At 43.9% G+C, this 22,528-nt stretch overlaps 2 protein-coding genes across 15 annotated transcripts in view; both read right to left on the bottom strand.

Annotated features, from left to right (window-relative positions):
• Positions 1 to 96: 96 nt before the first annotated feature.
• VPS33A (VPS33A core subunit of CORVET and HOPS complexes) lies at positions 97 to 10,215 on the bottom strand. 3 transcript variants are annotated; one of them, XM_055715192.1, is made up of 13 exons: positions 10,092 to 10,215; positions 9,949 to 10,014; positions 9,749 to 9,876; positions 9,081 to 9,270; positions 8,132 to 8,248; positions 7,299 to 7,473; positions 6,413 to 6,606; positions 4,508 to 4,634; positions 4,257 to 4,324; positions 3,477 to 3,614; positions 2,962 to 3,099; positions 2,626 to 2,794; positions 97 to 2,063 (listed from the first exon to the last, which is right to left on the bottom strand). In XM_055715192.1, the coding sequence occupies exons 1-13, from the start codon at positions 10,191 to 10,193 to the stop codon at positions 1,870 to 1,872; spliced, it is 1,806 nt and encodes a 601-aa protein (XP_055571167.1). In that variant the 5' UTR covers positions 10,194 to 10,215; the 3' UTR covers positions 97 to 1,869. The 3 variants fall into 3 exon arrangements, with proteins under 3 accessions (XP_055571167.1, XP_055571175.1, XP_055571182.1); XM_055715200.1 differs by lacking the exon at positions 10,092 to 10,215 and having other exon boundaries at positions 9,749 to 9,793; positions 9,949 to 10,012; XM_055715207.1 differs by lacking the exons at positions 97 to 2,063; positions 2,626 to 2,794; positions 2,962 to 3,099; ... (1 more) ...; positions 4,257 to 4,324; positions 4,508 to 4,634 and adding an exon at positions 4,641 to 5,259.
• Positions 10,216 to 10,748: 533 nt separating this feature from the next.
• Positions 10,749 to 22,528, bottom strand: part of CLIP1 (CAP-Gly domain containing linker protein 1) — an 81,411-nt gene continuing 69,631 nt past the window's right edge. For 10 of the 12 annotated variants that reach the window (XM_055709717.1, XM_055709712.1, XM_055709665.1 and 7 more), the window contains 6 exons: positions 20,363 to 20,415; positions 14,822 to 14,939; positions 14,385 to 14,544; positions 13,590 to 13,639; positions 12,046 to 12,170; positions 10,749 to 11,354 (listed from right to left, as the gene is read on the bottom strand). In XM_055709717.1, coding sequence (XP_055565692.1) covers positions 11,132 to 11,354; positions 12,046 to 12,170; positions 13,590 to 13,639; positions 14,385 to 14,544; positions 14,822 to 14,939; positions 20,363 to 20,415 — 729 coding nt within the window. In that variant the 3' untranslated portion in view covers positions 10,749 to 11,131. Of the gene's footprint in view, positions 11,355 to 12,045; positions 12,171 to 12,747; positions 13,640 to 14,384; positions 14,545 to 14,821; positions 14,940 to 20,362; positions 20,416 to 22,528 lie in introns of those variants that run through there. The other 2 variants (XM_027801433.2, XR_008732146.1) reach the window with 2 other exon arrangements.

The raw sequence follows: 22,528 nt of genomic DNA, 5'->3' as shown, positions 1-22,528 counted from the left end.
AGCCTAAAGAAAAAACATCCAGATGTTAGAAAAATAGTTTCAACTTGTAATTCAGTTATCCTGGGGCATGGGGAGAAGGATACAGCTACCACAATGCAGGGGTTTATTTTATTTATTTTTGTATTCCAGAGAAAGAGAGTGTGAGCAAACACGTTCAATCAAAGATCAAATACAATTTTGCTTTATTCTAATAAGTAAACTGAAGTTAAACAGACAGAGGGGCTCTGTGAAGGGGCCGATTTGGCAGAACTCAACCTGGCAAAAAACCAAGAGACTGAAACCCACAGTCATAACTGCTTGGAAAAATGAAAGGTTTTTTGGGACATATTATGCATAATGCAGGATAACTAAGATCAGAAATGTTTGCAAAGAGAGTGATTTAAGGTGTGGGGTGGGTTTTAAGTTGTTCTTAAGAGTGAAATGCAGTGTGAAACAGAGTCCCCAGTGGTTGCTGTTGAAGCATGTGGGTATAGTGACAGTGAGCAGGCAAGGGGCTGAGGTGTAGCAGCACAGGCACAAGCCATGAGCCCTGGTCTGCCTTCCCAGCCTTTGGCACTTAGCAAGGCTGAGTCTTTTGGAGCCAGAAGCTGCCTCTTGCACACACTGGCTCAGCAACACCAAAGACCCAGCTATAAAGACCATGGAAAATTCCATTTTCTAAGTCTGAGCTCTACAACAGCTTGTGGCAGCAAGTACAATTTATAAACTGAACAGGGGGGTGAAAAAAGTGTCTGTTTCAAACCCACTGTTTACTAGGTCACTGACCTAGCTATTTTTGGCCTGAGTCTCACGCGGGGAGTGTTTGTGTGTGTCTTCCAACACAAGCTCTTGACACACTGATGTAATTCATACTCTGGAGTAGCCTTCCAGAGTCAGGTGGGTGTACCTAGGACAAACAAGCCACCTCACACCAATCCCTTGAGAGAGTGATTGAATTTAAAGGTTCAACTGTCTCCCTCACACTCTGGATGCATTTGGTTGTATTAGTAGTCACTGCTGTTGACATGCATGTGGATAGTTTAAGGTTTAGCTGTTGCTGCAGGAAACCCAATGAATGCCTTGGCCAGAGCACACAGGACAGCGGACTTGTGTGGCCTACAGGTAACTAACTGTAACAGAGAGCTTGTTGGAGTACAGCACCTGCCAGTGCATTATTCTAGATGCCTGAGAGCCACAAAGTTTCTAAACCTAAAAAAGTTACTTCTTCCCCTTCACAGCAATTCTCTTTCCGTTGTACAATCAGACGCCAAGGATGTGAAAAAATTTAGCTACTGTGGCCTGGCCCTTGCTGCTGTCTGTTGATGTGAATGTGCTGGAGCTGGGGGAAGCACAGATTCGTTGGTTTTCACCAGAAAGATGAGCAGGAAACTGAACCCTGGGTACAGATCTCTGACAGAAACAGATCCAGTGCATTGATGGAATGTATCAGGCACCAGAGAGACAGACAGACTGGGAACACTGGTATGAAATCAGGAACAGAAAACATCCTGCCTCCTCAGCACCTGAGGAGGGTGAAAAGAAGTAATCACATCTCCCACTAAAATGAAACTGAGAGAAAGAAAAGAAGCAATTTGCAAATAGAAGGACCAGGGCAAACCCCCACTCCCACAGCGCTCATTTGCCATTTCAGACCACGAGCAGGGATCTCTCTTTCTTCCACTGTGTATTTCGTTTTTAGTGCCTTTCAGAACTGCTTGTCTACTAGGAAATTCCACAGTCAGAACAAGTGCAGAGAGGGATGAGGGTAATTGCATGATGAGCTGGTCTTGGGAGAGCTTCTTTCACTGTCATATTTTGCTGACGTTCAAGCAGCCATGCCAGAAGACATCGCACAGGGCCTCTCACTTTCACTGTCTCTCGCCACAAACCCTAGAAAGGGGCAGGCTCCAGTTTTTCCATCAAGGATTTAATCCAGCTTGTTCCATTGATGAGTTTTGTAGTGGCAATGACATATTCTGTGCCTCCATCTTCCATCTGGGACAGAAATCGCAGTGCAGCAATTTCTGCATACGTTACACCTCCCAGGAAGAACACCAGAGTGACTCGGTTCTCACCGTGTTGACCTGTGCATTCAGAGAAGTTTACAGGTTGTTTTAGTTTCATTTGTACACCTCCCATCCCTGTCAGTCAAACTCAAAATGTCCTAAAACTAAACTAAAGATAGCAGCTGAATTAGAGGAGAAACCTACTGGGTGGAATTCCAGACTGGGGCCCAGAAATGCAGACTCTACTCCCAGCTGTGGCGTCTCTTTGCAGCAAGTGCTTGTGCCTTCCCAGGCTTAATGCTAGGAGCGTGATGCTGACCTTCTTTCTAAAGTGTTACTTAATAAAATCACAGTGGAAGGTTAGGGTTTATTTTAGTACCCTGATGAAAAGTTAAACAAATGTACAACTCCACAGTGCACGTGGTACTGTCCATTAATGGAAGGCTGAATATGTGACTGGATGTTTTTAAAGAGGCCAGAAAGCTCTCTGTAAAAATGGGTTAGGTAGATCTCCTACTGCAGTAGGACAGGAAGATAAGAAAGATGCTGGACTCTTCCAGCCCTCGTTTCAGTTTGCCTCATTCCAGCCTAACAGAGATGCATCTCCTTTTAAAGAATGGGAAAACAAAGCAATACTTACGCTTTTTCTGAAGGCCAGTAGGTAACTGCTGTCTCTCTTCAAAATGGGGACCTGGCAGCATCTTTAACACCTCCTCTATGCTCCGCCACCCTGGCCGAGCCAGTAGCTGTGCCAGGCGTACGCTCAGTGGAGCATAGCCACTGTACACATAGGAAATATCGTTTGGGTTCTGCAGGAGAGAGCAGAATGTAATCAGCAGGTGAGTGCTACTTCATGCTGCAAAACAGCACCAGAGAAATTTTTAAAAAAACAACCAAACCAAAACAAAAAGGTTTTCCTGCTGCACATAATTCTGTATTGTTAGATGTAATGTTCACTGCTGAGGCCCCTGTTTACCTGTTCGTTAACATCATCCATCCATAAGCGCAGGGTTTTTCTGATCGTTGGGTAGTTATTCCTACCACTTGTCTGAGGTTTCAGGAGTCCAGCCTTTTCTAAGTTGTTTAAGGTCAATACATGTTCATAGCCATAAGTCTGCAATAGGAAGAATTCACCTTTAATACCATGTCAATAATCCATGATCAGTGTTAAAAAAAAAAAAAGAAAAAGAAAAAGGCAAAGATGCTAGTTTAAAAAACTTTTTTGGTTAAGATCTATTTGGGGTTTAAATCACAATAGTAAAAGTGAACTGATATAAACCTCTCTGTATCTACATGTTGTAAATCATATATATGCACCTCCTAAGTCATTGCTAACAGCCTAAGCAGAAGCCCCAGCGCTCCAACTGTACATACTGGAAGGCAACACTACCCATGTATAAGATATGTCTGTCTAGAATGCAAGTGTTGTAGAGCTGAGGATTTAATGTGAATTTTCTCAGAAATTTGTTGATCCTAAAGTTACAGCCCCACCTGGAGGATCTCTCTTTTGTAATGGTCCAGAACCTTCTGCTTCAGTCCACTATTGCATACAGATTGCAAGCAAACGAGACGTAAGATCTTGATTAATGGATGTTTTTGAGCTATGCAGTCTTCAATGTAATTGTTAACCTATTAAAAAAACCCAACAAAACAACATAAGCTGTTATTTAAAGACCTGTTAAAATGTCTAGAAGACCTGGAAAGAAAGATCTAGTTTTGCCTAGTATCTCCAACACAGCAAGAAAGAGGGTGCAGCTGCTCTCCAGGCAGCTCAAGACCACCTGTAAGACAGTGATCCAGCACTGGTTCCACCCAGCGTTTTTCTAAAGCATGTGGGTTCCACAGCCAGTACCTAAACTTTGTCTGAAGCACTGAAAAAATTCTGATGAATGGTGTTCAATCTTTCACTGATCCCTCCCAGCACATAGTGCCCCTGTACCAGTCAAAACATCCCAGCTGTATACAGACAATGAGAGGTAACCGGAGCCCAGCAAAGCACACAGTACACCACCACCTCCCAGTACATTCAGTGACCTGAATTCAGTGATCACTACAATCCAGTGATTTCAGCATCACTGGAATAATACTGCAGATGTGCAAGGAGACTCGTGAGAATTCACAGCCTTGACACTGGAAGGAGACAGACATCACCTATATGAGATGTTTCCTCTCTCTCTCTCAAAAAAACAAACAAATGGAAAAAACCCCAGAGAAATATGCTGGAGTTTTTTTTGAAGACATGAGAGTCACTAATTGTCATTATCTACTTACCTTGTCTGTGTCTATTCCAGACATGAACTCTTGTTCCACTGTTAAATTATCAAAGAAATCTTCAGATGCTTTGGGAAAAGAATGAAAATCAATACAATAGCAACTGACAGCTACATTTTTCTACATTTAACATTTCAGCAGAGATGCACCGGATGGAGCAAAGCCAATTTTTGCCAAGCTGAATGATGTCCATCCAGCTGTCTTGCATCTTGCTGTATTTAAATTAGTCAGCCTATTGAACACGTACTCACTGGTGATATCTTTGATGAGCTCTGCAATGGAGGTGTGGTTTGCTAGAGAACTTCTTGCTGCCTGCATGTGTGGCAACTGTGAGACAAACTGCTTAATCTCTCCAACGGTTTTCGCGTGGTGTCTTTCCTAAAGAAATCCGTTGCTTAGGTTAGGTCCTGCTCAGATGAATAACACCAACCTGATTATTTTGTTGTGAGAAAGTTTTTTGCTGTACTCACTGCAACAGCAGATACCATTAGAGATATGCAACCTTTTAGGCAAAAGACTTCAAATGCTTATGCTAAAGTCACAGCATTACCTGCAACAGCACTTTGATCATTAGAAGAGGCAGGATGTAATAGAACAGGATCATTAGACTGGGTTTTTTCCATTGTACCAGTATTGCCAATTGCTTTTCTCCACCTTTGTCTGACTTCAGCCATCATGATCTGCTCCTCCGTTTCCCTACCAGCAAAATTACCTTTTCCATGCAAAGATGAATTACTTTGCCAGCTGCCAGTAAACACAGAGCTCAAGGCAAACGCAGTCAGAGACGGGGGACGCTTCCCTTCAAAGCAGTAGTGAAAGGTGCTGAGGAGCTGGGCTGGTGGGGCCTGCGTCCCTCGCAAGCAGAATGCTGCCATTCACTGTACCTGGCTGTAACAACGGCCCAGGTTTTGAGCAAGGATCTGATGAAGCATAATGCGGACTCCAGCTTTCAGAGCAGTCCAGAGGTCTGTATTTCATTTGCGCTACTTGCCTCTTGCTGTAACTTGGAATAAAAATAATAATTTGACTCATGTGAAGGATTTAAATGGGCAAGTGCTGGCAGGAGAGTGATAATTAATGATGAAACCTGCAATTTAATAAGGCGTCTGCTGCCAATCCGCTGCTGTTTCATTATCACCTATTATCTCTGACAATTTCTTAGATTTCCTTTTTTTTTCTTTCCTTTAACAACCAGTATGAATAATCCATCTTTAGCACTTTCAGCACTAATATTGCAGTAATAGATATGTACTAGGAGATGAGGCTGAGCACACAGTATTTTGGTTAAGGTACTGCTACCTCCTCTTAAATGTGGCACCAGTGAAGAGGCAAAGAAAAAACGAAGGAAATACAATCAATGTGACGAGTTCTCTTGAGAATCACCATGAAGTGTGAAAGCAGAGACATGGGATCTCTCTTTATGAATCAACAGGATGTTTTCAAACAAAACCACAAACATACCCCGCAACACTCTCCAGCTTTGTCTAAGGTGACACATGAGCATGAATTTACAGCTCAAACCTCCTGTAAGACAACTGTCTTTTTCACTTTCCTGTTGTTTTTTACGCCAGTTATACTCTGTGAACATACACTTTGCAGTTTCAGTTCTTACAGCCTTTTCTCTGCATCCTCAGTGAATACAAAGGGAAAAAGACCCTGGAACCTAGCTCACAGGTAACAATAGCGACAAAGTGGAATTGATCAGTAGCTAAAATTAACCTTTGGCCTCTTGCAGAGGGAAACAGCACTTGACTGTTCTGCAGACTGAAGAAAGTTATTCCCATTATGGGAACTACAGGCTCACACAGCAGAAATGTGGTTAGGCTAGCTCCGAGCCAAGCTTTTAACAGTGCGGATAGGAAAACCTCCGCAACAGAGGTGTGGGGAGAAGCAAAGAGAGGATCTGTAGTACTACAGGATTCTTAAGAGGAGATTTGACCAACACCTACTCAGAACAGTGAAAGTGGAGCTAATCTCATCCCAGAGCAGGGGAACAGACTGGAGTGGCTTCTGAAGACTACCTGGTTTTTCTGTCTAGGGGATTACTCCATGGCAACAGCTCGAGCTGCCAGTCACAACAGCCCGGCTGAATGCAGACTGCGACTTAACTGATGGCAAGAATGCCCAAGGGATGCACAGTTGGATATGGGCCTCACCTCAAAGGCTGCTGAGATGATCTTGGCTTTCTTGCTCAGCACTGACCCCACAGCATTGAAGTTCTTGTCTCGGATTTCAGCATACAGCTCTTCAGCAGAGTTCAGCTGGAGCTTCTTGGGTTCTGTGGGGAGATCCTTCCCACCCTCGCCCTGCTTCTTTGGGGCAAACTTCTCAGGAGGGAGTTTCACATAAGCTGAAATGCAGAGAAATAGTCCTTATAAGTACTGGAACTTCACCACCAGAAGTTAAGCAGGCTGTGGAAACGTGTCCCTTGAGCTGGAAACAATTCTGAGCAGCAAAGCAAATACAAATGCCCAGACAACTCAGTATGTGTTAGTTAAGGAGAGTCTCCTCGTACTCACCCAGGGACCTATACAAACATACGTGATCAGAACCCCAGTGTTAGCCACCCTGCTTTCAAAGAGGTTTGGAGACAGGATTCCGGCCAGTCTTCAGTACAGCAGGAAGGATTAAAATCCATAAATGCCTCTCTGGAGTTTTCCTTACTACCTGCTGAAGAGCAGGAGAAAACTCTGAATAGCCTTTCACAAACTGTTCCCATCCCCTCGGCGCGGCACACGAGCCAGCCAGGCTGGAGGGTGAAAGCACACACTAACAGTTCTACTCCCACACCGTATGTTCTGTGTCACTGTGTCTGCACCCGGCTGACATCCAAACTACACCCATTCAAAAAGCATGCACTGTACTCCGCTCCCTATTCTAGGCAAAAAGAGAGCCAGAGCTGGTCTTGGGACTGGACCATCCCTGCACTAAGTTCAGGTGACCGGCTCCCACATCAGTCATTTAGTGAAGCAAAAACCCACCTGACACACTGCAACCTGCTCCAGCATGCCAGAGAGCTCCCCCTTACCCAGCAGTACTCACTGTTCTGAATTCCATAGATTTCATCTATCAGCCCTTCATACGTCAGCTGCGTAGCTAATGGCGTCAGCAGATCAACATTGCGGTCCAGCAACAAGAGCGTATCAAAGACGGGAAATATCGAGTTCTGGCTTCCAGGGAACTCACGCTTCATCCTGATCATCATGTTAGCCACGTGCTGAAAATAAATCACATTGGTCTGGTTATGGTGCCTACAAGTACGTGCACCTGCAAGTATGGGCTGCATAATGTGTGAAGGAAGAGAATGGCAAGAGGTACAAATGGGCTGACAGATGGCAGCAGAATGAGGCAAAGAAAAAGTCCTTTTCTGCTGCTCTCTGCAGTTTAGCAAGGCAGTGACTGTGCCCAAAGCACTGGGTTCATCTCAAACTGCTCCCTCATTACAAAAGGTACCAATTAAACTGTAGGTTAATCAGAGAGAAAAGGGTGAGTTATAGGGAGACATGAAAAATCTAAGGCATGAACAGTAGTTTATGCATTTCCCAATTGATTCAGCCCTTCTGCTACCAACAGAGCAGCTAAGTGTTAAAACTCCACAGAAAGAACAACTGCTGAAAACACGAAGGCTGTGTACCTATAAGCAAAAAGCACATGAAATCAGACAAATCCTCCTGACAGGAAGCCTCATGGAACAGCAAAGCTCATTCTTTTGGCCAGAGATGACAAAGACCTGATGGCCATGACCCTGAAATTCTAGTATGACAAGAAGGGTCCATGACTGGATTCAAAAAACCCACAGGCGCATTTAACCAAACACTCCTTAAGGCAGTTACAAAGAACAAGATGCATTTTTTCAGCAACAGCATTCGCCTCACCCGGGCACACTCGCCCTTCCCAAAAATCTGTGGGATGGTTCCGTAGAGAGCCTGCAGCGTCATCAGCCCCTTTGCCGCATGGTACAGACTCGTCTGGTCACTCTCCAGGTAACATTCCTAAAAACCAAGAAGGATTCCCAATGGGAGGTGTCGATTTGGCACAGCTGCTTCCGCAGCAGAATGTGGTCCATGTGACCAGTTCAGAGGAGACATATGCTGGGGAAACAACTACGGCTGTTGGCAAATACACACCTTATCTGTGCTGCTGCTGTATTAAAGCATTTGATCGGACCAGCCACTAATATTTTTTAACTCCACACACTACTCCCAGTTTGATGGGGAGAAGTGAGAGAGCCAGAAAGTGACTGCAGAAAGCCTCTCCCTCTAATTAGGCTAATCTGAGCACACAACACCTCATCGTAGCTGCGACAAGCAGCTGCAAGCCCTGATGCGTCCTCTGGGCTACATTTAATAAGGCAGAGACGGCCAAAGCAGCTCTCAAACCTTTCTGTCCCCAGACACAGCACTCTGAGAAGGGGATACACTGCTGGTATGTGCCAGCTGTTAATACTCAGTACAGCTTAGCGTGCAGGATTAACCATTGTACACGGCTCTTTGGCTGTGTGTCGGCAACAAACTGCGCTGGCTCTTTGTAATGACTAAATATTTTAAGCCTCACGAATACTCGATCTGTGAAGATAACAGCAGCAGTTAGAGCTGGAGGAGCTGGGGTGCAGCTTGGTGCAGTTTTCCTTCAGCATTTAGTCAGAAAACAGCCAGAGAAGTTCAGGCTCAGTTCAGCACTTGGGATCAAGCCACGTCGGCTCTGCAGGGCCTTTCCCTGCTGCGCAGGGCACCCACAAACCCTCCAAGAGCCTCTGTTCCAAACACCAGCAGCTGACAACAAAAACACCGAGTGTTTCTCCTCGAAGAGGAGCCGAGTGCTTACCTTGAACGCACTCTCAGACTCCATGGAGAGCAGGTCTCCGTCGAAGGGTATCAAGTCCAGGCTGTACTGCTCTCGGTGGATGAAGGACCCCAGCACACCCTGCTCCTTCAACCACTGCTCGCACAGCAGGCTGCGGCGCGGCACGAAGAGGATGTGGAAGTCCCTCTGGGGAGAACGGCCTCTGTCCTCCCTGGAAGAGTCACAGGCAGGAGCACAGCAAAGGGTAACTGGGCTGCATGGGTGACCAGTGCAGGCAGTGGGCTGGGAGCACTGAATTCCAATGAAATGGGAATGCTGCACTTGGTTGTTATTACCAACTTTGTATTTCAGAATGGGTTTTGCCCAGCCAATTTCACAGCCACAGGGTGTTCACAGCCACAGGACAGGTGCTGTGACACCAGGGCGAGGCGACTCGGTTTCCCTGCGGTTCTGCAGGAAGGTTTTCCCTGCAGTTCCATACAGGAGGGCTGCTCAAAGCATGACTCGTGCCACCTAATTAGAAGGAACACAGGCGTGTGCCCTCAAGTGACCCCCCCCCCTTCCCAAGGCATCTCCCACCCTGACTGCAGCCCACCGGTGCTGACAAACCACGTGGCACTTCCAGGCCAGACCTGTCCCCTCTCTGCGGTGGGGGCCCAGGGGACGGAGACCCCCGGGGCAGAGCACACCTGAGCACGTTGTCCGTGATGATGTCCATCAGCTCCAGCTTGGGCCTGACGAAGAAGATGATGTTCTTGACATCTGCCTGCGGCAGGCGGCCCGGCTTGAGCGTGAACATCTTCTCCACCTCATGTTCCTAGGTGGACACGGCGCTCAGCGCCCGGACACGACGGCCCCCCCCTTCCCCAGCGCCCCCCGCCGCGCCCACCTTCAGCAGCGAGTACTGCGCGATCAACCCGAAGGGCCCGGTCAGCGACTCGTCCCACACGATAGCCTGCGGGAAGGGGCAGAAGGGTCAGGCCCGAGCCCCGCCGCCGCCCCCCCGGGCCCCCCCTCGCCCCCGCCGCTCACCTTGGAGCCCGCGCACTTATCGAGGAACTCGCGCAGCTCCCTGCGCCCCGCTTCGCGCAGTGCCGTCAGGTTAACGCGCCCCGAGCTGAGATGCGCCGCCATCACCACCCGCCGTCTCACGTGACCCCCGCCACGTGACCCCGCCCACCCCGCCCCCTGCCACAGCGCCCCCTGGCGGCCTGAGCGCCCCCCCACCCCGTTAATCCATCTCCTTACCCTGCAGCCACAGGGCAACATTCCCAACGGGACCCAAGCGCATGGAAGAACACACACCTTTTTTTTTTTTTTTCCAAAATAGAACTTTAATATATATATGCATATATACACACACACTATATAGAAGCGGAAAGAATGAAAAAAAAACCGGGATGTCCCACAAACAGTTTTATGCACAACACCCGGGTTTCTACCCCGCCCCCACCCCCCGCAGCAGCTCCCCTTCTTACCTGCCTGTGAGTTCACGTTTCACACCGACATCAAACCACAACCCAGAGCTCATGTTTGCTGAACAAAATCAATCGCAACCAAACGAGGAAATTAAAATAAAGGATGAAATATTTTTCAACCCAGTCCAGTGTCAAAAAAAAGCTTAAAAATCTAAATGTACAAATTCAGCCTTAAAATGGTTTAGTGCAAATATGAAAATTAACAGCATAATTTTAAGGTATTTAAATAAGCTTTAATATAGCTATATTGCTTCATTCCTATACATGTTTTTTCCATCGACAGACACAACAGCATGGGGGCATTTCTTGTTAAAGAGTAGGGACAAACCCAGAACCTGGGAAGAAACAGCATAAAGTCATTTGTTAAATCATGTATTTATATTTCACTTCAGTTTATTAAAAGGAGATAGGGTATTTATTAGTGGAGGAGCAAAATATTTATCAATTTACTGATTCTGGAGTGGATGGGCAAGGGGAATGGGAGCAAGGGGGCCAAGAAATGTTGTCCCTTTTCCTGACATTCAGCACAGACAAATGCTGGTGGTATAAATTGTCCAATCGGGGCACACAGTGTCCTCCTGGCCACGTGTGGCATTAGAAGGTCTCATCATCATTGCAGTCGGCCGTCCAGTGCCCAAACATCTCGCAGGTATCGCAATAGGGGCGTTCCTCTCTCCTGCTGCCATGGTAAGCTGAGTGGGGTGGCTCCTCCAGCATCTGTGCCTGGGTCGGACAGTCTTCAGTGTCGTGAAGATCAAAGCAGCCGCAGATGTCACAGAAGAGACGAGGCTTCTTCTTTGACAAGCTTTCTTCCTCACTGCAAGAACAGCACCAGCACAAGTCAAGCAGGGCACTTCTTCATAGAGGAGAAAGGCCTGCCTCCCTGCCCCGCACTGTAAGTTGTCTCGTAATTACTGAGACCAAGGAAACACCACAGTGGTCAACAGCAAAAAATAATTATAAAAGCCCTTCTCAGGTTTTTCTGACATCTTGACTACTTTGCAGGACCCCCACAATCCCTTACATTATAATATTTACCAAACTGCTTTGTTTGTGTAAATATTTGCACAAATGCAGACACCAGTCAAAAAAACCCCCACATGTAAACTAGTTTCTCTTTTCCCTTGAAAGGAGAGATATGAAGTCACAATGTATCAAATTGGTTTTAGTTCTATTTCTCTGGACTGGATCTCCCCATCCCAGTGCAGCTACCTGCCTCTTGGGAGCACAGACTCTTCTCCTTCGGTTGGGAGGAGCCAGACTTGACCAAGACTGACCACCTGTATGTTACGATACTTCAGCACTTGTGATCGAGCTACAGAGAATCATTTTGCACCACCAGATACACCATAGTCACGGACCTAAACCCAAGGCTGGTTCACTCATTAAGTTCAAGAGAAAGTTCTGTTTGTCCTTCCTGACAGCTGGAATCAGGCTGTTGCACTGTGCAGCTAACAACTGACTGCTACCACCAAAACACAAACCGAGGCTTCCTTTAGGATTTATACCTGTCATAGTTATTTATCTCCTCTTCATTGCCATTGAGGGCTGCTTCACACATTCTTTGTATTTTCAAGTTCAGTTCTTCGTTTCTCCTTTGCAGATCTACTATCACTGAATTCAGGAAGTCGATCTGTGACAGTCAAGAACAAGGACGGTTGTCAGCAGGTTGGGACTGCACTTCAGAGACAGCAAGCGACAAAGGAATAACCCTCAAACTGACATGCGCAGATCTGCATTAATTCTTACCACTGCGTCGCTGTATTACAGAGAGCACCTGTGGACACTGATAGAACAAGGGACAGGAGCTTCCCAAAGGACCCCTGAGACACCCAGCAGGATTTCTGCCCAGGGAGCTACGTCCTTCTGCCCAGCCAGCATGTCTGACAGACATCAGTGGGTCCCAACCCACCACCGATGAAGTTCTTTTTCTAATGTTATGTTTTGAACATAAATCCAGCTGTGTAGTTCTGATCAGAACAGCGTCTCTGTTCCCCTGAGCCTGCCGCTCTGGTGGATACTCTCAGAGCTATCCCAAAGTGGATAGTGGGCACTGGAACAGCACAGCACACCCATCGGCATCTCTGAAAGCTAGAGAACCACAGAGATCAGCAAGCCAGCACTGCAGCAGCACTGCTGAATGTAATCAAGTAATGCTTGGCAAATTAACATAGTGAATAAAATAAAGGAAGCCAAGAAGTGGAACAAACCTCGTGCTGATTGGAAGGAAGGGTTGCCATCAGCAGGTGAGTTGAAGGATGCAAAAAAAAAAACAACCAGAAAAAGAGATTGGTGGTCAGTGTATGTTAATTACACTACTTCTGACCTCTGTACAGACTAGGAAGGATATTTTTTAATCAATATGACCAACATTAGTGATCTAACAGGGACTTTATAATGAGCAGAAGGTGCTTCTGTTGTAACCGTGTTTCCCAGGCATTTGTTGTCACAGGCCGCACTTCTCATGTTCATTATGATTATCATTCTGCTTGGTACATGTTTTTCCTGTTACCAAGCACGTGACAAATGAGCAATGTCTTTTCTCTGCTGCTGCCAACCTTCACTCAGAGTAAAGTTCTGCAGTTAAAAATGAGCAAAGATGAGTATTTCCAACAGCAGAAGTTTAGAAGCAGCATGGGGAGCTCGGGTAGCCCACTGCCCCAAGATGGCAAGCACCACAGATACAGGTGGGCAACGCCTTACTCCTTGTGCGCATCCAAGCAACCTTTGGAAAGAACACCAAGGGGCAGCTCCTGCGTGTGCTCTGCTGGGCTGCACCTCACCAACAGGCTGCAGGTCAAAACTTGCCACCCCTGCTGCCCTGCTTGCCTTCTCATGTTCCAATAACCTGAACTATTTCTCCAGTATCACTCATCACTTGATTCTTAGTATTTACTGTCATAAAGATTTCCTTTCAGAAGCACAAGGTTCCAAGATAAATCTGCCCATTATAATCCTGACGTACAAAATCTTGTAGAAACTGTTTTTTGAAAAATATTTCACTGCCAAGACACACCGCTGTTTTAGCATGCTGATGTCTCAGATCAAGTACCTGCTTCTCTTTTGCAATTTCATCTTGAAGTAGATTAGCAGCAATGTCACCTTTAAAGAAAAAAAACCAGACAAGGTATAATATGAGGCATACAATGGCTTAAGGCAGAGACTGAAATAATGTAACAGTCTCTAGTCTCCAAAACATCTTATTCTCGTTACTTCTAATCACTCAGTATAAGCTTCGGTATGAGGGACTTTTCTGGGGAATTGTTTGACCACTGCATTGCAGAAGCATATTCGATACTGTATGTTACTTATTAAAATACAAAAAATGTATGTATAGGTGACAACTAAAGTTCACAAATCTCCTAAATCACACATCTCTAAAGTTGCAGAGATGAGCCTGTAGGACGAAGCTTAAGGAGCTCAACATAAGGTAAGCGTGAGTGTATAAAATGTGGGACTCAGTCCTGTGCTCAGGTAGGCGGTTTTGTTACGATGCCTACATGTTACTTTGCAGCTCCAGCAAGGAAAATGAAAACCAGCCTGAGAAAGGCTCTTGCACAGAAGCCACACCCATGAGCAGGATAAAGTTTTACAGCTTATAAACACGTTCCATTTCAAGTCGAATTGCCCCCCACCCGGGTGAAAATGGGGTTAACTGGCAATGTCAGTAGCTTCCACGTTTTGCAGCTGGTCAGGCTTCCTTCATTCAAATCTCATGTGTGTTCTGCAACAGGAAAGTCACCTTTCTCAGGAGGTTCAGTTAGTTAAGCCTCCTTTTGACTATCTGGTTAACAGCTGCAAAAATCTACAAGATCAAAGCTGAAGGCACAGAGGCAGCTCCTTTTACCTGAGGAGCTTGTTACAGTTAAAGGCTGTTCATTGTTTTCCTTGAGCTTTTGCTCCAAGTTCTTCACTTTTTCCTCAAGTTCCAGTTTGTCAGACTCCAGTGACTTAACCACTGACTGCAAGGTTTTTGCAGACGCGTTTTCTCCACGGAGCACTGTGATCTGTAAGAATTATTTGAGAATGCTTAGATCTTCCAGAACAAAGTCAGAGAACCAAGGCGACATCCTTAGTAGAAATGGCTAAATAGCCACCAAAAATACATGACACGAGCCACCAAACTAGGCACAGGTATCTAAAGATTTACTTCTAAGGTATAACTGGGCTACATTAGTAAAGAAAAACAACTAGCTAACCCTTCAGTGGCAAGCATGCAAAGCTATATGCTTCTAGCCATAACTTAATCCAAAATTCAGAATCATCCCACTGTTCTTTATTTACCTCATTTCTGAGTTTTTCCAGTTCCTCATCTTTTTGTGTGATCAAGGCACTAGTAACGCTGATGGATTTTTGTAAAGATGCTCTCTCTTCATCAATTTCTTTTTTTAATGTTGATTCTCTAAAAGAAAACCAAATACAACCAGAAATCATCTAAAGAATGGATTATTGTAGTTGCCTAAAAAAGTTTAATTTAATTTCAAGTATTAAACCACTGTAAGAAGTGGTTCTTAAAAAGCATATTTCAATTCTGTATTTGACCAAGATCTTATATATGTATAAATATTTCAGGTGTTGTAACTGTGGAAACAAAGCAAAAACTTTACCTAGGTAGTACATGCCAGAATCTGCAAATCATCGTATCCATTTGAATTTAAAGAAGCAAGTTAATAGACTGGGGAGATACAGGATAAACAAACATGTTGCACAATGTTCCACAAAACCTAACTGCAGAGTTTTGTTACTTCTTGAAAATTATTAACAAGCAACAAAACATACATGCAAAGCTCATTATACAAGTTGTCATGCAAAGCATTGATGATGCTGGAAATATCAGCTGGTCCTCACTAATTTCAGTGACATCATTATTTCCTGAAACATGTACTTGGGAGAGTTTCTGGGCCTTTAACAACTACTGTTTCAGCACAAAACCATGTGGGATTTGTTCTGCTTCATGGAACAAGAGCTAAGAAGCAGACACAAACCCCTACTGTGTACCTATGTCCAGTTTTCCCAACCTTTTCAGTTGATCTAATAAGAGATACAACTTCTGTCTACAATTCCTGATGATGTCCTGACAGTCATCTTTAGGCATGGTAACTATGACATCCTCACACTGATGCTAGAGTCTTCCTCATAGGGCATGCAATGCACACAGATGAGTAACTGTCCTCTAAAGTGAGGACTACTGCTGCAAAAGTTCCCTACAAGCTGAAAGATTTTTGTTTGGTTTAAAAAAAAAAAAAAAGAAAAAAAAAAGAGAATGATACTTTAGAATCTATGTTTACTTTTCTAAAATAGAAACTTGCTTTTCAGTGCACCAGGCAGCGCCCAGCAGCTGTGTCGCCTCTCTGACTTCTGTGGGTGTAGCCAGTTTTCTACAAAATTCCACGTGTCTCGGTTTAGATGATCATGGTCTCACCGCCACAGCAGTGAGCTGCTTCTCTTTGTGCTAGCTGAGAGGGCTGAAGGGAAGCTCGGCTGCCTGAATGCCTACCCACTACACAAAAAGCACAGAGTAGCCAATACTTTGAAGATACCAAATAACATTTAACCGTTTCGTTTAAGTAACTAAACTACACTCCACTCTCGCAGGACTGTTCAAGACATCAAGGGCAGAACACACCCTTGCGTGAGGATGCTCAGTGGGTAGGGGATGGCTGTGAAATTCAAACAGAAAAGTTTTCATAACCATAGTATCTACAGTTAGTGAGAGCCACGATACCCAGACCATGAAATACAATAAATCTCACCGATTCAAGATAAATAGGAAACTCAACAATGAGAGCACAATTAATGCAATTCTTTCATTGTTAAGATTATACTTGCGAATGGAAGCAGCAAGTGGAGAATCTGGGGTTTAGAAAAGCTGATGCAGCTACCAAACAAGAACCAAAAGGTTGATTTTGGTTTTGGTGTATTTTTACAATGAGAGAATTAATATAAGCAGAAACACAACAAATTGCAGACTGCACAATCGTGCCTTCAAGTTCAAGTTATACTCCTGCTAATAAAAACCAAAAGGGCAACAGCATTTAATAGACCTTCTTGCCATCCCTGATTCAGCAAAGCACTAAGAGCACGACATCAATCTCTGCGTCCTTCTGCAGGATTACATACATGCTCTAGCCTAGCCCATGCTTTACATGCCTTGCTGAATTGGGTCAAAAGCACGGGAGGGCTGGGGGGTGGTGGTATGGGGAAGAAACATGCCACCAAGGCACAGGATACTGCTGACGGAGCAGGGCTGCACTCTCCAATCCACAGAGCTGCAAATCCAGCATTTACTGGAAAATGCACGTGGAAGTTGCTGCTCACAAGCTCTGCTGTACCCAAGACTTCTGAGTTTCCCTTTGCGATACACGCAGCTGTAGGAGGGCAGATGGAAACCCCAGTGACTCATCTCACGCTCAAGAGCTTGTTATTTAGTCAATGTTTCCACTTTTTGGTCAGATCTTTGTCTTAGAGATCAAGACCAAACATAGGCTTTTTGTAGAAATATGATTAATTAATATGCCATTTAATGGGCTTGGTTTTAACCACCACAAGCATTTAGGTGACTGAAAAAAGCCAACAGTTTGTGAGCATATAAATATTTATTTACAAATTCAATACAGGAGTCTAGAATACTATAACACAAGGGGAGAGAAACAGGAGAAGAAAAGAGGAGTGAAAACAGGAGCGGGGGAAAAGGTCCCTGTACATTTTTTGTTTTTTTCTCTTTTTACTTTTTTCTTTTACAGGGCAGTCTCTCCAGGAGCCATGCTCTACAGCTCCTGCTGGAGGCCCTTGAGAATGTGGAAACTGGAAAACCTACGAATATGGTAGGTACACGTCACTACTTACTTATATGTTAAGTGTGGATCACAGTTCACTTCCAGCATCAGCTGGGAGCCTGCCCCACTGATGCTCTCAGCTTCAGTATCATTGGTAGTATGATTCATGTGTGAGATAGCAAACATAAGGAGCGTATGTTGAATGTGAAATAACTACATAGTGATAACTTGCAAGAAAAATCCTGTGGAAACTATTTATTTTATCAGAGAAAAAACAAGTAAGTTGATTAGGTGAACTTAGAACTTTTTTCCTGTCAATTCAAGTCCAAAATACCTGCTTGCCAGCAGGGATTAAAGAAAAAGAACAATAAAAATGACTTTGTCGTTTCACACACCATTTTAAAATCTCACTTTCTTGAGGAGGTTAAACCATGTTTTAAGCAGTGTGTGTAAGTCATGGGAGAGAGAGGGTTTTTTTTTAACGTTAAAACAAAAAAAAAAAAAATCACCCAGATTCTTCCCTTACTACAAAAATAAGAAATTCTAAGAATGAAGCAAATACCTTAAAGTGCTACTGGGTAAGCTTTAAAAATGCAAGATAACAAGAACCACGTTAGAAACATGGAGTAGAAATGCAAAATACTGTAAGTAAGAACTAATTTTGCACCAAGGGGCTTTTTTTTTTGTTTTGGTAAAAAATATAGACTTTTAAAATATTTTTTTTATATATATATATAGCTGAGTATTTTACAAAACAAAAGCAAGACACCAAGGGACAAAGGCAGCCAAAATATGTACAACAACTTTACTTAAAAAAAAAAAAATTATTTATTGTAACGTGGATAGACTTTCTTGAGTCTTACCATTAAAGACACACAGATATAGCAAAGGAAGCAAGGGTAGGAAAGGGAAGAGAGAGGAATGAAATGAGTATCGATAAATAGCGCAAGCTCAAAGACAGTAAGACAGTTAGCAACCCACAATGAACTTCATGAGCTGAAGTAACATAGAACCCCCCCTAGATTCATAAATAGCAAACTCCTGTCACTCCTGGCCGGACTAACTCAGAGAAGGAGTTGCCAAAATAGAGGAAGAGAATTCTCGTGGGTGGAAGGGAGGTGAAAAAACTACCGCTACAGATTTGACCTCATTGAAACTGAAGGATATCTCTTTTCCAGTCTCAAATTCTTCAGACAAAAGGAAGAAATCATTGCTTGTCTCATCACCAACTTCAGTGGAATTTGGGAATTTATAGAGAGACTTTTAAAAATTTTTTAATTAGCTCTTCACTTAGCCTAACTTTTTTTGTTATCAAATAATATTGTATGCTGGCATACTTTGACCCTGGTGGCCTACAGTCTGCTTCAGGGAGGCCAACTGTTTCTGTTCCTTATTTTAGCCTTTCTATTGGAGTTTATTCAACACTGTTGAGGAATGTCATTAAGCCAGGCACAAACTTGGGCATCTCAGTGTAAGCGACTGAAGGTAATGTTAAAATTCACTTTAATGATTTCATAATTATCCAAATTATTTCAGGCAGCTCACTCGGAGTAAAAACAGGAGAAGGGAAGTCAAAGTCACACACCTTTCTTTTCATAACTTACTACAGAATTTTTCTTTTAAAATTATGCTATAAAACGGAACTGCTGGCAAGTGTTGAATGAATCTGGGCTCCCCAGTCCTTCCTTTCCTTAAGTGACTTTCAGGAGTTATGCTGTTTAAAATAATGTCTTAAAACATGAAATATCAGCCTCTAAAGAGCATTCTAAGCTGTCAGCAGAAAGAAATATCCTCCTTTTCCCTCCCTTCCTCCACATCAAATATGCTGGAGATGATCCTCAGCTGGTGTAAACATACTAATTACTGTGGATGTCAAATGGTCTTTACACCAGCTGAAGATTTCCCTCCTTCTCCCTCACCTCATCTTAAAAAAACAGCTCACACTTGAGCTGTTCTGTGCAGCTCAAGGCCGAGAGATGCAGTTGGTCAGGGCTGAAGGTTCAGCGGTTCCCTCACCCCTGTGTGTGACAACCCACCAAACCCTCACCTTCTCCGAGGAAGCTCTAGCTTGTGTAACACCCTACGTGCCTGCTGTCGTCTAGGAGGGTGTGAGATATAACAGAGCATGACCCACCTCTCAAATAACAGATTATTAGAGGATAAAAAAGGGATCAGAGCTCAATACCGAGTAGTGAAGGATGTGCATAAATACCAAAGTGCCACTCACTGTTCTCTGACTGTTACAAATTCAGGAAATGTAATAGGGGTTTGTTTGTTTTTCCTGGAGCACACTTGGTGTCATGGGGAGCTGTGTCTTTTTCTAAGGATTTACGTAACTACTTCTGAAAAGCCCACATTTTCCTAAAGACACTGAGGCACTTAGCCAATTAGCTTTCCACACACATACTGCAGAAAGTAAATTTTGTAGCTTGGGACCAGGTCCCTCCCAACTCAAGATCTTCTATGATTCTCTGATTTATTGAACACCACAGTTCACAAATGGATGCCCCAGTCACCCAGGACAAATCTCCTGGTATTTAAAAACAGTGCTGAATGAACTGCAATAACTACTGCCACAACATCCCAAAATTATGAGAACAATCCATTCAATGCTGAATAACTGCTGCTTTTCTATTTTTTTTTTTTTAAATAACAATCCTTAGCATTGCTGTATTTTTCCATTAGTCCTTGAGAACTTGACGGGTCAGATCTGTATCCATGCATTTTTATCAGACTAGGGCACAATTCAATATTCCAGAGCAGACTAAAACCAAACATTAAACTGAAAATGAGGAGAACTGCTACAATGCAAGAGGTGCATAACTAAACAGGAAACAGTAAATACCACTGCTTACATTAATAGTTACATTTTCTTCTCACTTTTAATAAAGAAAATGTGGAAGATACCATCTATAATCCAACGTGTGTAACAACCTCAGCACTTTTGAACTATGATACAATAGAAAAGAACCGCTTTCTCAGCGGTGCTTTTGTATTACGTTTTCTGGAGGACTGTATAGTTAAACACACGTCAGAAAAAACAACTTACCTCTTTTTCATCTCTAATAACTGGTTATTGAGTACTGATCTCTCCTCTTCCAGCTAAAACACAAGTACAAAAAGACTGCAGTTAATACACAAAGGGTTGTTCCCTTGGTATAATGTATCAGAGCATTGTTATCGTCACAGATGTGGGAGAGGCTACAGAGCCTAAAAACCCCCTCAAAGTAATCAATGTTTTACTAGGACAACACATGGACACAAACACAAATAGTTCAGTGACTAAGAATATTAGTTAGTGAGAGGCTATTACTGTTTTAGATAGTATTTTCACATTCTGTGCACACAAGAAGTGTGAGGCTAGTACTGCCTGATACGGTATTTCTGGGCCCCGTGCACACCAGAGCCATAAGCCTTCGGGTGCCTGGCTATTAAGTTTAGCCCAGTATCAGGGAATTTCTGGACTAGCTGTTGTTCTGACCTGGGTAACTGTACTACTGATCTGTATTTGTTACTGTACCGTTATTCAGAGATAAATTATTGATCCCTAAAGCTGTCAGTCTGGTATTTGTTACCATAGCCTGAACCCGTAGCTCGGGGGGGTGGAGGGTGTCACCTTTTTAAGCCCTTACAACTAGTAAGGCCTTCAATTGAAAATATTGTTGCTGCAGGTTCTTGGGGTCCAAACTGAAAGGCACGTGTAGGTTTAGGAAAAGCAAAACAAAACCACTGACCACAACTTGTGCAACAAAATTGTACAGGTCCACCACAGAAACACTGGGGTAACTGAACTTCTGATAAGGTTAAGAAATTTAGTATTTTTCAGGCCAATTAATTATTTTTTATCCTCTCCTCCTTTCTTCTTACTCAATGGCCAAACTCAGCAACTACTGCCCTGTAGAACTGCTTACAGTAGTAACTACCTGTGCCTTGACTTGAATGCTGTCTCTGTTTAGATTTCACAAGCTTTCAGGTTTCATCTTCAAGGTTAGCAAGACATACATTACTAACGGAAACCTCAGAGCCCCAGCAACAACAGCAGACAGTCTCCTACTGACTAAACACCTCCAGCACTTTGCAGACACTCAGGTTTGGCACAGACGGAGTATAAAGCAAGTTCCACTGAGCAGGAAGGTCATCTGCCCACCTCCAGTTCTCAGCTAACCGCAGCTCACCTAGATAAATTGCCTCCTCCGTATTTTCGGACAATTTACCTTCTCCTTTCATGTATGGCAGAGCTGTTAAGCCTTCCAGGTTTAAGATTAACTGGTATAATTTTGCTGGTGCTTAATTAGACAACTTTATTGATATGAAAAATAGATACTGGAAGGGTATAGAGAGGCTTACATTAAGTCTTAAAGCAAATCAGACTGTCTCTTTCAAGGGAAGTGACCACTGTAAGACTACAGAGCAGCCACAGTACTATGGGGCTATGACCAAATTTTTCCTGCAGGCAAATCAAACCCAGCAATTTCCCCAGCAGCACGAAGTATACCCCCTGCTTTTGAGAACTTCTGTCTGGTTCCTACATGGAGGCAGCCTGTATGAACTCCTTACACCTGCACTGACCGGCGACAAAAAAAGAAGGAAAAAAGAATACAAAAATTCAGAGAAATGTTTCACTTGTAAATCCCAATGAGCTGCATGCTATTCAGCCACCTCTCCAGAACCACCTTCTGGCATCTGTTTTATACAGCCCCTCTCCTCCCTCAGGCTCACGTTGCAATTTTTTGTGCTTCATACTTTCCCAGCTGTTTTTTTGGACCACTTTTCCTCTACCAGCACTAACATTCCTCTACGGTCACACCATGCAGAATTAACCTGGCCATGTTCCACAACCAAATCGCTTCGTTTCACCCTAGGCTAGCTTAACTTCCTGGCATTCCTGCTCTTGGCTGCCACTTGCAATTAGAAAAACCTCATACTGACAGTACTCACCCTTTGCTCCCCAGAAGCCATCTCCACCATGCTCCATGATGCTCTCCCCCTGACCTCAAACACATCCCACCTTTTTATTGGTTACTTTTAGGAAAAGATTGTGGTGCCTGTTTAACTTGGAAAAATCCTTCAACATTTGTGGAATCCTCCAAGACTGTGAGCACAAACCTTGCAACTCTCCTCCCTTTCAGTTCCCCAGCTGGCTGTGGAGAGACAAGTGATCTTTGTACAGACCATGACAGAAGAGGATTTAAGAGAGAAAAGCAAGGGACACGAT

The sequence above is a fragment of the Falco cherrug genome, chromosome 1 (assembly GCF_023634085.1).
Source record: "Falco cherrug isolate bFalChe1 chromosome 1, bFalChe1.pri, whole genome shotgun sequence".
Taxonomy (NCBI): domain Eukaryota; kingdom Metazoa; phylum Chordata; class Aves; order Falconiformes; family Falconidae; genus Falco; species Falco cherrug.
This window is presented reverse-complemented; position numbering and strand designations above follow the sequence as displayed.

Coding starts and splice junctions, on each gene's coding strand:
- VPS33A (XM_055715192.1), bottom strand. CDS start 10,193: ATGGCGGCGCATCTCAGCTCGGGGCGCGTTAACCTGACGGCACTGCGC. Junction 4,635..6,412: donor TCATCTCAGCAGCCTTTGAG/GTGAGGCCCATA, acceptor GGATTTCTTTAG/GAAAGACACCACGCGAAAAC. Junction 3,100..3,476: donor ACAAAAGAGAGATCCTCCAG/GTGGGGCTGTAA, acceptor TTCCTATTGCAG/ACTTATGGCTATGAACATGT.